The 15,245-nt window shown below is 35.0% G+C and overlaps 1 protein-coding gene across 1 annotated transcript in view; it reads right to left on the bottom strand.

Annotated features, from left to right (window-relative positions):
• Positions 1 to 15,245, bottom strand: part of LOC131032438 (tubulin-folding cofactor B) — a 188,294-nt gene that overhangs the window by 149,516 nt on the left and 23,533 nt on the right. The window contains exons 4-5 of the mRNA XM_057963410.2: positions 14,339 to 14,400; positions 4,697 to 4,738 (exon numbers count right to left, since the gene is read on the bottom strand). Coding sequence (XP_057819393.1) covers positions 4,697 to 4,738; positions 14,339 to 14,400 — 104 coding nt within the window. The remainder of the gene's footprint in view (positions 1 to 4,696; positions 4,739 to 14,338; positions 14,401 to 15,245) is intronic.

The following is a 15,245-nucleotide window of genomic DNA, read 5'->3' as shown; positions in this document are numbered from 1 at the left end:
CTCATCCATTACAAGACCTAAAAGAGATATGAAAGTTTGTGCAGAACCTAATGGGATACCTAGCTAGCCTATATTATTCGTTGGACAGGGAGTGAAGAGTACTCAAATATACTGAGAGGGGGGGTGAATAAGTATATTATAACTTAATTATTTCTTTTTACAAAATGTTTAGAGGTACACAACCTCTTTTTGTGGGCAACCTCCCACAAGGAGCTCCAACTCCTCTCACTGTTTTTCGTAGGCTCCAACCTACAAGAAGCTCTAACTCCCTAACTCCAATTCATAGGCTTCAACCTACAACAGGGTCCAACCCCTTCACTAGTTTAGTGAACTGCCACTCACAAGGATAAAGCTCACCCTTTACCCTATTCACTCACCAAAATAAACTGATTAAATCTTAATCATAATTTCCTCAACAAACTGCAATATATAAGTTACATAAAATTTTCTTTTCACAAAGACTATTCTTACACATTCAAAAATTCTCAATAGTAGTTATTCACAAATGAAACACTCAGTCTACTGTTTTATTCTTAACTAACATATTCTCTGTATTTCTTTCGCTTCCAAATTTACATAGAATCTATCTAAAGATCACTCTAATATTCTTCTCAACATAAATCTGCTTTCTATATATTCAGTTACAATCGTATTTCTTCTTATGATCTTCAATCAGAGTTATACACACCAGATTCTTCTGATCGTATTCTTTTAATGTCTCCGTATCAACATCTGCTAATAATTTCCTCTGGATAGCTGTCAGAACTGCATTCATTCCTCTCTATGACTGGCCAAGGAATTCTTACAAATTTTAAATCTGCATAATCTGCTCAAACTCTTCTATTCAAATCTTTTCAATATTTACACCCAGCATTCTACACTCTCATATTCTTATTGTATTTAAATCTTCTTTGAAAGAATATGACTCATATAAGAGAGACGATGCTTCACAATAGATATATTCTTTTTCTTACAAATTATATCTTCATACCTCCTTTGAGACGCCTCCTTTCGTAAATATAACTCTTCAAAATAAATCATACCTTTTTGCTGACTTGTCTTAAAAGACATATTATATTAATTAATTGACAAACCTTTCTTATCTCAAGCGCTGCCTTTTGACCTTGAATAAGACAAAAAGGTTTACCTTTTTGAATAAGACAACATTGCATATGAGACAAAGAATTTGTCTTAGTAAAACAATTTGCCCTCATGTGAAGACCGTTGTCTTTAAGAATATTAATCACTTTCTTTCGTGTGATAGACTTTGCACCTTTTCATGTATAATAATCGTAGGTTACCATTTGGCGAGTCTTCTTAATCGCATCTTTCTGGGAAAACATTCTTTAACAAAAATACTCGTATTTCCTTTAATGAACCATATCCTTTTCCAAGACATTTGTCTTATTTGCATCTTTGTCTTATGTGTCTTTTGTCTTGTTCTGTTCTGTCTTATTCTCTGACTTTTTGTCTTTGTCTGTCACTTAAAGAAACGCTGTCTTTTGATAATTACTTCTTTTTAAACAAATCACCATCTTAGCATATAATTGCTTCTTATAAACAAATCGATGCTTTTTGTAACATATTAATAAATGCCTTAAATGATAATCGTTGCTTGTAAAGTCCACAATTTCTATGTCTTCAACGTGATTGGCCTTTATAGCTTTTTGTCTTATTAATTTTATTGTGTATTACTGAGAAAATTGACCAACATGTATGGTATATATTTCACTTTGATACGTATTATCAAACAGTTTGTTAATTACTAATCCTTGATCTCTACATATTACTTGCTACACGTCCAAACTCCTTCAATTTCTGCACCTGCATAATATACTCTCTGTGTATCTGTGTACATGTATACACCTGTATGCTGCAGATGAATTTCAGATAGTCATCCATATGTTGTATGTGTATTTACTTTAGTCATATATCTATATGCTGCTGTATATAAACATATATGTATTCTGTAGCCATTTATTGCTGTAGTCATATCTTGCTGTGCATGCACAACATTATATATCAGTTTGTTGCTTAGTGGTTCATTGTCTTTGTAAACAGATCGCTGCATTGATCACTGTATACCCTCATCTTGTATATGGAGTTCATCTTCAATACTGATCACTAGTCTGATCATGGAGATGCCTTCAATTCTGATCGTTAATGGTTTCATGTAGATGTCTTCTTCATCTAAATCACAGCTATCCAATCCATATAAATCACAGCTATCCAATTCCTTAATCATCACCTTTGACAAGACTAATTGTCTTCTTACATCTTTGACATCAAAGACATCTAATTCTTTTGACATCAATGACAACATTTCCATCAATCTCCCCCTTTGTCATTGATGGCAACTTTTCAATGTAGGTTGCTCCCCCTCACTCCAATTTCTCCCCCTTTGACATCAATGGCAAGGGGTCTTTTGCTCTTTGTGATCTGCTTCTCCTGAATGTATGTTTCACAAGAAGCATTTAATGAGAAGATGAGAGTGATACTACTCCCAATTTCCCTCTTAGGTATTCAAAAGTTTCTTTTGGAAGAGGCTTTGTAAAAATATCTGCTAACTGCTCCTTGGTTGGGACATATTCCAACCTCACTTGTTGCTCAAGAACCTGCTCTCTTAGAAAATGAACTTTGATTGGAATGTACTTTGTCCTGGAATGCATAACTGGGTTTTTTGATATGCTGATGGCGCTCGTATTGTCACAATAAATGGAGATAGGATGATCAAACTCAACCTTAATATCTTGTAAGGTTTGTTTCATCCACAATACTTGGGTACAACATGCTGCTACAGCAATATACTCTGCCTCTGCAGTAGATAGGGATACTGAAGCTTGTTTCTTGCTTAGCCAAGATACAAGATTGTTGCCAAGGTGTGGCATCATTGACAAGATCGTTGACAAAGGTGTGGCATCGTTTCAAGAGCCACCAAAGTTCAAACCCCTACTAGGCTATGGTGATCATAAGCTTCATGCACTTATTGGATTGTTGCATGCACGAGGTTAGGACTATTAATTTGCTTCAGATAGGGAATAGTGACCCTCATTTGTGGTCCCATCAGCTGAGCTCTATTATTGCCCAATTCAAGCCAAGGGTCCGTTTTAAACAATTAACCAACCAAAAAAACACTTAAAGTGATTAATATTTGAAAATACTATTTATGTCTGTTTTGTAATATCTAATATTGTCAAGACCCATTTCCTATATATGGGACACCCTATTACCCCTACCCAAAAATATATGCAGATCTGAGCTTCTAATACCTCTAGACTAAAAAAAATATACTCGCATGATTGCATCTACTCTTGGCACCCAAACTTTTCTATTATGTGTTGTGTGTCTTCGTATGCACTAAGTCCAATGTTCAACCACATCCGAAAACAATTTTCTCACTCTAATAATGAATGAATGAGACTTCACAGAATTTTGCTTTTTTTGGCCATCCTTTCTCATGGATGTTTCCAGTCCTTGTTTGGAGGCTTCTTTTTTGGCTTTTTTATAATGAAAACCTAATTATAGTAGTTTGAAGCTAACACAAGTGCCAAATGACATAAGTACCAAGTAAACCATTGCACGCCAATTATGATTTTTATAAGATCCCCCTATGTACATTTTATCTTGTCAGCAATCTTGCTACTCTCATCAGTTACATTCTTGAATTTATTATCACCCCAACCAATTCTTGAATTTATGTATCATCCCCATTCTGGAATATATGTATCATTTCCAAGCAGGATTGATTATTATTTATTTGTCTTGGTGAACATTTGGAAAATAAACCACATAAATCTAACTACAAACTCATTTTCACTCCACATGATGTGTGCAGAGGCAAAGTATGGCAGGCATTTCAAATAAAAATTATTCAATGGAAAAACAAAGACAAAACTAAGACTGGATTAACCAATTTTAATTGTGTCTGTACACAATGAAAAAAAAGTGCCCATTATAATAATGGCCCTCTCTTAGTCAATTCTTGCCTCATATAACTCAATAGGGACCTCTTAAGGAGTTAGAATTTGGAAATGACATGAAGGGAATGGAAATTAATGTAAAATGCTAACTATAATACAAAGATTGTGTTGGTACTAATATAGAAATTATAAGTACTTGTCTCAAGGCATCAAAGCACTACAGCCTATTTCAAAACTACCTACAAATAATTTATATCCCACAAACTGTCATGATAATTAATCCTTAACATATACTAGGTGTCTCATTATGAGTGAAAATCAATGCATGACAGATCTTAAATGCTCTAAATATCTTGAAGATCTTTTGTCCATTATAGCATGTATTTTTGTTCTTTACTATCAACTAGACATCCAAGATTTGCTGCCCATGAATCTCTAAAATTTGGAATGAGTAAAGTTATGTGCATAAATGGTTCGTTCAAAGAGAAATATGTTTCAAATTTTCATCAAGCATCATAACTAGAGAATCAAAAAAAAGGCAAGAAAATTCTAATCCTGCCACAACCTGTAATTAACACCAGTTGGAAAAGTAAAAATTCATAAAAAAAGATGCTCATCCCTACCCCCATTACAATATCAAAGGCACTATTTTTGACAGTTTGAGGCTGCCTGATAGAGGCACATTATACAATCTAAGAATATGAGAAAGAGCCAAAGGTACTCCATTAAACATAAGAAAGAGAATAATTTTTCCAACAAAAACCAATATCACTTACTTTGATATTTACAGCAAGATCTTCCATGTAGTCATCTGTAATCTGCAATCATAAGAACAGTGATTCGTCTAAAGAACATGAGTTAAACATTATTAAATACACAAGTACAGAATATAGAAGAAACTAATAATGAACATAAAAAATTACAAATACAATGTTACCAACCATAGAGAAACGATTTTCATTAAAGTGATAATATATAAGTCGCCATAACTTTTTTTAAATTTATAAAACATGAATCAAAAGCAATTTCAGCTTTACCCAATCACAAAATTCATTTGCAGAGTCACCCTTACCAACAAAAGAAGATTTATCAAACACAAAACATTAGAGATTGCATTTAATTTAACTTCCTCATTTACATATAGCTAAATACAACTTTAAAATTCTCCTTTTTGTGGGAGAAGAATTCCTTGTGAGGACCAATCCCATGTAAGCTAGTCTGCACTCAATTAAGGGAGGCTGCAGATCGATTTTGATTGGGCCTCCCAAGGCAATCCTGGTCTGGATGGAACGGGCTTTGTTCTCTGATCTCAAGGTGGCTTGCCTATGCTTTTTCCCTCATAGGGGAAGTAACAATGAGACAGAAGCTTTGGTAATTGTGGATTGACCTAGAGCTTCTCCTGCCCCAAGGGATAGACAAGTTGGTTATAGAAGAGAATTTGTAAATTATCATCAATACAAAGATTAATGGCAGGGCCCCTGGCATAGAACCATATTCTGTGGAAAGTATCAGCATCTCTCCTTCAATCATTTCTTCTAACAGACTAATAGTCCCACAGATGTATTAGTCAATGCAAGAGTCAACTTAGGGGTATTATCTACAGTTGAGAGTCAATTATCTTCGCATTGGCCATGCCCGGATGAGAAGCTTAGATAAAATTTACAAGAATTACCATGCCACAAGGAGGTTATTGTTGGAGCCTATGTACTTCACTCAAGGAAAAGTTTAAATGTAAAAGAACGACAAGGCAAAAAGTGTAATTGAACTTCAAATTATAATGTGGAACAGCAGATATTTCATTCTGAATGAATCTAGAGGCACCTCATAATTGGGATGGGATAATCAATGTTAGTGTTCATTGATCATCCAAACGGTATATATCAAGAGCCATTCTCTCAACCCTCTTCTTTTGGCTCTGTTTGAATCCCTCCTTTTATAAGGCCCAAGCTTTTGCACCTCATTTTGTTGCTCATTGTGTTTTGTATTTGATACTATATCATACTTGCCAACAATATTATATTTGTATTGCCATCGAGGTGTACGGATCATGTATTTTGGATTCAACTGTATGATATACATATGCTTGGACTCATTTTGTGTTTCGCTACTAATTATCGTACTTTCTGGTGATGTTCATGAAGATTGCCATTGAAGTGTATGGATTTTATCATAGTTTTATAACTCATGGACTCGCCACAGACTCGTGAGTCCATGGGAGCCACGAGTCGACTCGCCAAGGAATCGTGAGGCGAGTCCTAGCGAGTCCATCTAAAAGACTCACGAGTCTTTTACAAGGACTCGCACGAGTCTTTTGCATAGACTCGCGAGTCTTTCAAATGGACTCGCGCGACTCAGAAAAAATGTCATGCAAGCTTTAAAATTGAGTTTTTAAAAAAAAAATTTGCCTTCATTTGGCATAATTGAGGGGGTGAAAAATAAAAGAAAAATAACACCCGACGCCCCCAAACCCCCGTCGAAAAATATAGGGGGAAATTGCGCCGATGGAAGTAGGGAAAATTTAACCTCTGAGTCTGATTATGCTCCATATAAAAGCATAATTAGCATTGAAGAAATCTTGGTATTATACATTTTAGAGTTGAAAGTTTGAAACTATGAGTATGTGACACGTGTAATGTTTCAATTATGGCTCTTATGTTCTCTAAATGCATTAATTTCTTTATGTTTTTTTTTGGCCGAGTCCTTGCCGAGTCTTTCACGAGTCTTTCACGAGTCCGAGTCTAAGTCCAAATTTTTGGTTTGCCGAGTCCGTGGCGAGTCCGAGTTTTTCAACTATGGATTTTATATCTGGATTTACACATGGATTTTTATATGGACTCTATAGTGTTTTCAGTTTGAACTTTCACTACTTCCACTATGATATGTCATTACGCATAAGTTCATTGAGTTCAGCACTATGATTATTTTAGTGCGCATCTTTATATCTGAGTCATGCTAGTGGATAGAAGATTTCTAATTAGACATATGTTATGATATTATCTCATTGGTTGCTATATAATGTGCTTCAACTATCATGTGTTGGATAGGTACACCTAATGTTTTGCTTGAGTGTCCGGGTGCAAGTTTCCCCAACAGTGATAACTTGGAAACAATTGATTTGGGTAAAAGAGTTGTGTTCTGATCCCCATCTTGCTCAATTCAAGCTATCCGATGCATCTTGTGTAACCCTATGAGCCTAAATCTGAATTGGTTGATTCTACATTCCTGAGTTATGAGGAAACCTATATAATGTGTTTGCACATTTTTCATAGATTGTTCACTCTTGCAATTAATTGCATTTAATCATTTTTTTATTTGGTTGTGTGCTTGTCAAACGAATTTATGCTAGTAATGGATTAAATTATAGTTTTATGTGCCTCACAATGTATTTAATGTTGAGTCGAAAAAGATGATATATGATCTAATTGGAAAATTGTATTATTTTGCTGTAAATATTTGATGTTTTTTTCTATATTTACCTTGTAATGAACCTCTTTTGGTTCATTCCAACATCTTTGGAAACCCCCAACTTTCATCGAGAACACCAACATTATTGGGAAAGTATTCTTACAATAGCAAAGAGTTCTGTTCTAAGAGCCAAGAGGAATACAATGGTACCATTTGTGTGCAGATTCAACATTCTGGGAGCAATCCACACTTCTTGGAGAAGTGTGTCATCTTGGAAGAACATCAACTTGCACATAGATCGATTTCATATGCACTCAGAATATTAATGGTGGGTCAGAATTCACATTTTGAGCTATTTTATTATTTTCCGTAAATTTGGCAGTTGTGCAGGAAATAATTAAATTAAGTTGTCTAAGCTTCAGCAACTTAATAACTGATTGTTTTGTAAAGAAATTTTTTCAGGGTTTTAAATATAAAGTTAAATTGATAAAAGTCACTTGGAGGAAAAAAGAAGGCAAAAAAAAAAGATTTTTTGAAAAAAGCAACTAAAAGCCAAAAATGTTTTTTGGAAAAGTGGCAAAAAAACAAAAAGCAATTTTTTGGAAAATTAACAAATAAAACAATAAGCACTTTTTTGAAAAAAAAAAAAGTTTTTGAAAAAGCAATGAAAAGGGTATATAAAGAAGCAAATGAGGAGGTAAATGCATTCTTGACATTTTATTTACAAACTCGGGCGATTTTTCTTTTATTTTGTGATAAACTCGGCCCTCTCTGTTCAAATGTGCGAACTTGGGTTTCGGTTTGCCTTTCCCGCGAGTGAAATTCGGGCGGATTAGTTGTTTTGCACGATTTGCTTTTGGCTTCTCTCATGCCCGTCAAAACTCGGGCATTCAACTGGAAAGGTGCGATTTTTCATTTCTTTAAATCCAAGGCAAATGTCAAATCTTATTTGGACACCTTTGCCACAGTAAATTTCGGAATTTCATAGGAAGATGAGCGATTTTGTTTTGCTCGACCTGAAACTTGGGATCTCGGATGCTTTTGCGCAAGCTAGGTTTTTCTTTTCGTTTGCCCTTCAAAAATCAGGCCCTTGAAGCAAAACGCACAATTTCTATCTTTTTTTGCTTCACTTGGTTTACAGAGTGAATTCAGGCCTCTGAAGATTTTGTCTCTTTTGCCCCTGCGACCTCACAGGCCTTCTCTCTTTCTATCAGGCAGACTTTAAAAAAGACGGGGGTTCCCTGTGAAGCAGGGCGGGTGTGCATAACGCACAACAGCTATAAGCTCACCAGGCACTGTCCATGTATAATCTATTCAGCTTCAATCGATATTCTCATCATGTACAGGTCTGTCTGTGGAGAATTAGGCCAAAAAACTCTTTGAACAGCAGATACACCCCCTTGTTGCCCTCCGAATCAGGCCAAAAAACTCTTTGAACAGCAGATACACCCCCTTGTTGCCCTCCGAATCAGTATTACTCAGCCCTGTAAAGTCTAAACATGTTCAGATGGCAACTTATAAGTCTCTGGTAATACAGAATGAATAACTTAGCAATGAGTGGCAGCACTTAAAAAGAAGACCCTCAACATCCCCACAATGTCTGGGCTGTAAGTATGTACTCGAACCTTTAAAACTCCTTCAATCTGCAGGTCTCTATAGTGAACAGCAGCATCCATACATGGCCATCATTTAAGGAATAATATTAAGCTTCAATCTGATGTGTCTGGGCCAGCAAGAGCTAGGTGGCTGGGTATGACTATGACAGCAAGTATATCTTCAGGTTCCTTCATACAACTAATCCCAAATCTGCTATGAAGTTCAAAGTATCAAACCAGAAATATGATCCTTTGAGGTATGTTTGTTACCTGAATGCAAGCACCACTTTAAACCCCAGCCAAACTTATATTGAATGAACAATTACGAGCAATGGTAAATTCTGAAATGAATCCACTCTAATGATGAACTAGATTTTCGTCCAATCCAACAAGACCCAAGGGTTTCCGTCCTAGGGCACGAAACTAAAAGCATGAAGCTCTCAAATTCTCCAAGAGAAAAAATAATAAACCCAAGCATATCTGAAAATGAGCTCTTGGAAGTCTTTTATAATGCCCACATAAGAGCTCACTCACTCAACTCGCCAATGTGGGATAAATAACATAACTCCCCATTTACATTTAATGTCTTCAATGGGTTATTAAATAAGGGGACCTTTTTTTTTAAATATTTCCCACTTAACTATAGTCCCACATTAATAAAGATAAATATTTATATTTAACTTCATAATCTAACTGTATCAATGCATAAATAAATCATATTAATGATAATAAATTCTCCAATTGATATTGAACATTTTCGATTGACATGATACTGTCACTGATGATCCAACCTTGGCCCAACTCAAAACACATCAAAACACCTCAGAAACGCCTACAACTGAAACTGCCTAGGCCAAATACCATCAAGATCCCTTAAATGTCTTGGTTAGCCTACGGGACCATGGAGAAATAGGCTAATGACAACATCATACAGCATGTGCTAGAAAGGGGACATTACATTTCATTGCAACTAGAGATGGAATATTGATGTTATATTCCCCCCCATTATGTGAAATTTCCAATTATTAGAAACATAACCACACATTACAATAGAAACTGAAATGCCACCAGAGTTGATAAGCGGCCCCATCGTCGGTGGCTGACAAGAGGACACTAAGTGTCCTCCTTCCTCCGTTGCCTCCTACCTCCAAGATTGAATTATTTAAAGCACATAGTCCTCATCACTAGGACATGACAACTCTTCATCACCGGTTCAGCCAAGGAAGCACAATGATCTAGTTTACCATCTAGTAGATCTTGTGCCCTCTTCTTGCAATTCAACATTACATGCCCTATTTTATTACAATAGAAACATTTGATTTTTCCTTTGGAAGGAATATTCTTAGATTTGTACTTTCCTTTTCTTGCTTTCTTATGTACAAATAAGACCTCTTCAATTTCTGAGTCTTCATTATGATCAAGTAGAGTAGATATTACTCCTTCAAGACTAATGGTTACCTTGCTTAATGTGAACACCATTCCAAACATATTTTTAGGCAAACTATTCAGAAGTATTGCTTTGGCATCATCATCTTTTACTTTCTCATTAATCCTAGCTAGCTGATTTAGGAGAGAGTGAAACTTACTTATATGATCTGCCATTTTTGCACCTTTATCCATCTTCAATCCATACAATCTTTGCTTCAATGTTGTCTTGGCACTTTTTGCTTCAGATCCAAAGAGCTTGTTTGATGACACCCATATTTCTTTTGCCGACTTCGCAAAATCCACATGGTGTAAATATACTTTTGATAAGCTGAGACCAGTAGTTCCCAAAGCTTTCTAATTTTTGATATTCCAAATCACAAGTTCATTTGCATTAGTTGGTATGACTGAGTTTGGTTTGACAACATCCCAAAGATCTTTTTCTATCAAGTGTAACTGCATCTATATATCCCAAGTATGAAAGTCTCTACCTTCATATTTTTCAATGAAACTTAATTTATCCATAGCTACCCTTTTAACTAAATGAAAATCAAAGGTGTCGGATTCTACCGATAATGCACCTTGACAATAAGACTTTTAATGACACGTGAAAATGATCAAAATACTAAACTTCTACAATAATAATGTACCACTACTCAAACTTAAGTTTAATCTAAAAAACTAGCATTGACACTCAATTCCATTAAAGACAAAATCAAATACCTACAATAACACAACAATTTGGAAAAACACTTGCTTGAGAAGAAAACACACAAACTTTGGGCTATCTACGATACTCATGACAATGACACGTACATCTCCTCGTCAGACTTTCTGCTCATAAATCATAGAGCATGGGTGCTTAGAGCTGCGACGAAAGGGAGCATTCTAACAAATCTGCCCCCACTCTAAAGATTGTAATAAAGAGAATCACCAGCCACTCAAGATTGTGTAGACAAAGATCAAACAAAAATGAAAGCCAATCTGCCCTCAGCTGATGAATATAGTGAGGCGACAACCAAATAATCCAGGACTGGATCAAAGGTGAGAGATGCTCTCTTGCGATTGGCATGTATGTACTATATGCTCAACGAAAACATAAATGCTCAAGAGCCACTGGCGAAAGCATGCAAGCAAAATTGTGTTGCCATTGTTGCCAATAAGAATTGGTTTTGCCAATAATAACACAGAAACTCCACAGATTTGCAACGATAAGAAGCCAACGATAAAGTCTTGGATCATCCGTGCAAGAAGATTCTACTCACCATTCACGAACCATTGATCTGCAAAAAGTTCATTGACCAAATTGGAAATAATGGCCAAAACCCATGAAAGGAGGCCAAAATGATTTGACAAAACTTCAAACATTGATCACAACGATGCACCCCAATCGCTATGTGCTACCAAATCCACGTCGCATGCTCAAGAAGCCAAAAACAATGCCTAAATTAGATCTTCCTAGCTGAAAAAACCATGTGTCAATCCATTCAAAGAAACCAAAGCCTACACAACATGGCTATTGCTCCACTAAGCTTGCCACTCCAATGATAAAAGATCAACTCATATCGCTAAGGAATAGGCACAAAATCGATTTAACACTGATACCATAGTAGAGTGCAAAGAGAAAAACAATTATAATAAAACTTGTTATATTATTCCACACCCCAAACCATTCGAGATATTAAAAATATATAAGAGTTACATCTCCTTTAAAGAAGGAACTCCTAAAACAAATTATCTAATTTGATGAGTTGTGTTAACAACTCAACAAACAAACAAACCTCAACAAATAATCACAAATAGCTTCACATTATGTGAATACTAACAATACATATCCCAGCAATTTATGATGATGATTTTCAAAGACAAATCATTAACTCATAATAGTTATTTATTAGCTATTGTATCTAGCTCCAAATAATGATGCGATTTTGTAATTAATTTGTATTCAAGAATACAACTAATAGAAAACACTTTCCTATGGTTTTCTAGACTCATTTGATACATTTAGTAATTATGTAATATCCCCTTTAACGATACCTTAGAATATCAGAATGTTTACTTCAATTCCTCACACTTACACTATCTAATCTTTGCAATTAAACTATGTAATAGAGAATAAGAATAATATTGCAAGGGCAGATCTAATAAATGGATGAGTTTCAAGAAGTTTCCAAAATCGATGATCCTATTTGAAAGATTTTGAATGCCCTCTTATATCTTGTAGATGGAATGATGAGTTGCTTTCAGAAGTCATGTCTTATTACCAACTCTTTTGCATAGTACTAATCGCACTACTTCATGAATATTACTAATTGCTACATTCACAATTCAAATCAGTTTACACATAATGAACATTTGATGCTTGATCGCATCCTTTTCATTATCCCATGAATATCGATTAATCCCCATGCTGAAGATAATCGTGTCTCTTCATAATGATATCGATTAGTTCTGGTTTGATAATCTTAATGCTGTGTAGCATGGATTAGTCTATTTATCGATTAGATATGCTTAACCAAGTCCCTGCGATCATCATTAACATTAATCAATCTTCTTGTAATTATATCATATCTATCCATCATTGTCATAATTGTTGCTCCTTATCAACCATTAATGTTTATCTGGTTGGTCGCACTGTGATACTCCATGATCAACAAAGTCTTCCTCCTTGGTCGTACCATTTCCTACCCATGGATGAATGAACCAACTTCTCCCATAACGCAGTACTTAATCCCAACCTTTGTAATGTATCACGGCTGCATATAAATATCGAACCATATCCTCATTATTTAGCTGTACCAAGTGGCATTATAATTTGTCCTCAATTGAACCGTTGGTGATAATCGCTCACACATAATCTCTGGCTCGGCATAATTGAATATAAAATAAAATTGATATGCTTTGCTAATTCCTTTTGTGGGCGGTGATTTTTGGCTTTACTCTCAATATACTCACCTAGCGTATTTGCTGCTGGCATCTGACTTGTAAATGATTCTAAGAATATTGATGCCATGCCAAGGCTTTCCGGAGACTTCTAAATTTTTGTTTGCCGTAGTCAAAGATAGGTTCTTGAAACTCTGATTGTTCATTCTCCTTGTATTTAATCACTTTTATGGTCAACCACCTTAGTGTTGCTATTACAAGTTTGAATTTTATTTTTTGAATTCGTCTCCATAGGAGACTTCTCGAATTTGAATGATCTCAGCGAGTAATGCAATACTGGTTATGGAAACTAATCTCAATTTGGGAATGGGCCATTACAAATTAAAATTTGCAAAAAAGTGTGTTTTAAAGAAATTTAAACACATTTTTGAGTTGCCGAATTTTGCTGAGCTTTTTTGCCAAGTCACAAAATTTTTGGCTTGCTGAGTACTCTTTGAGTCCAACTCTGCAAACTATGACTTATGCTATTGAATGAAGTTTTGTCCTCTTATGCAAAACAACGTATTCTTTAATTCCTCTAAAAAAGATGGGAACCCTTCATTTAAACTATCAAAAAAGCTTTTCAACTAAAGCACCATTTCAAAAAACTATTGTCTATATAGAATGACATGCAATTGATATATTCACTTTACAAATGTTGTAATGTTATTTAAATATAAAAAGATACATGTCGTTTGGCTTCATCAATATTGCCACTTGTACTTTCATTACTCTTGAGCCCACAGTCAAGGCCACAACAATTACTTGTAGTGATCTCTAGTTGTATTTAATGTCAAAACAAAAAAGTTGATAAAGATCAAACAAATACGAAGTTGATCTAAGGTTTACTATTTACATCAAACAGCTTAATAATTTTCCTTTACTTTTGTTCAATCCATGCCAAGTAATGCTCTAATTTTATTTTTATATTTAATCTAAAAGAAGAAACATATGATGGCACCTTTGGTACTGAATGGTAAAAATCAATCTCTTATATTTAATGTCATTTTAAATAAAGATCAAACATCCCTATCAATGTACCTATATTAGATCTTGAGATCAACATACCTTGGGTCGAGACATAGAAGGATTTTGAGAAATCAATCTTTCCTTGAACTTCCTAACGGTATCTGCCAAGTAATGCAAAAAAAATGGATCGATCAACACTGATATGAAACCTTGAATGTGAAATATGATCCGAAAGAAAATATATTATTTATAAAACACATCTTCTATATGAGCCTTTAGGGCTTTTGTGGAAGCAAAAAAAAGAGACAAATATTTTTTAAAAACAAGATTTCCGGTTTTCAATATTTATTAGGACCAAATGATGAACTTGTTGTGAACTAGAGCCTTACCTAATGTTAGATATGGAGCTCCAATGGTTTGACAATGCACAACAAAATAAATCATCTTCCAAAGGCAGATGTTAGGGGGATAAGAGATATTGACATGAGATGAAATCTCATCATAGAGATGTACCACATGTAAATCAACAGATTGTAAAAAATGCCATGGTCATAGCAACCACAAGAAAAGAGGATGCACAAAGCATGACAGCCACTTCTAAGAAAGAATCTTGGCCCATTAAAGGGAACCAACTCATTGGGTGAAATGGATAAAAATCTTCCCTTGTGGTTCTACTTGCTCAGATGAAGGATGCATTTGTACTGCCTATAAATTTCTTATGGTCTAATCTAGGAAGAGAATACCCTACTACTATGACAGACCTTCTAAGTAATAACTCACAAACTACTTATTCCTCAACAAAACCCTGACATTTTTGCTTACAGAATGCATATAATTTTATTCTGGGTGATACATCTAATCACAGGGGAAAGCCCAAAGCGAGCTCTTGTAAAAGCAACTTCACACAGCCCCAATTTACAGTTATTTATAAAAAAACTTCTCAATTTTATTGCCAGCAGTTTATCTTTATGTGACTTTTTTAGGCCTTTTGTAGCCACTCAATTAA

The sequence above is a fragment of the Cryptomeria japonica genome, chromosome 11 (assembly GCF_030272615.1).
Source record: "Cryptomeria japonica chromosome 11, Sugi_1.0, whole genome shotgun sequence".
Lineage (NCBI taxonomy): Eukaryota > Viridiplantae > Streptophyta > Pinopsida > Cupressales > Cupressaceae > Cryptomeria > Cryptomeria japonica.
This window is presented reverse-complemented; position numbering and strand designations above follow the sequence as displayed.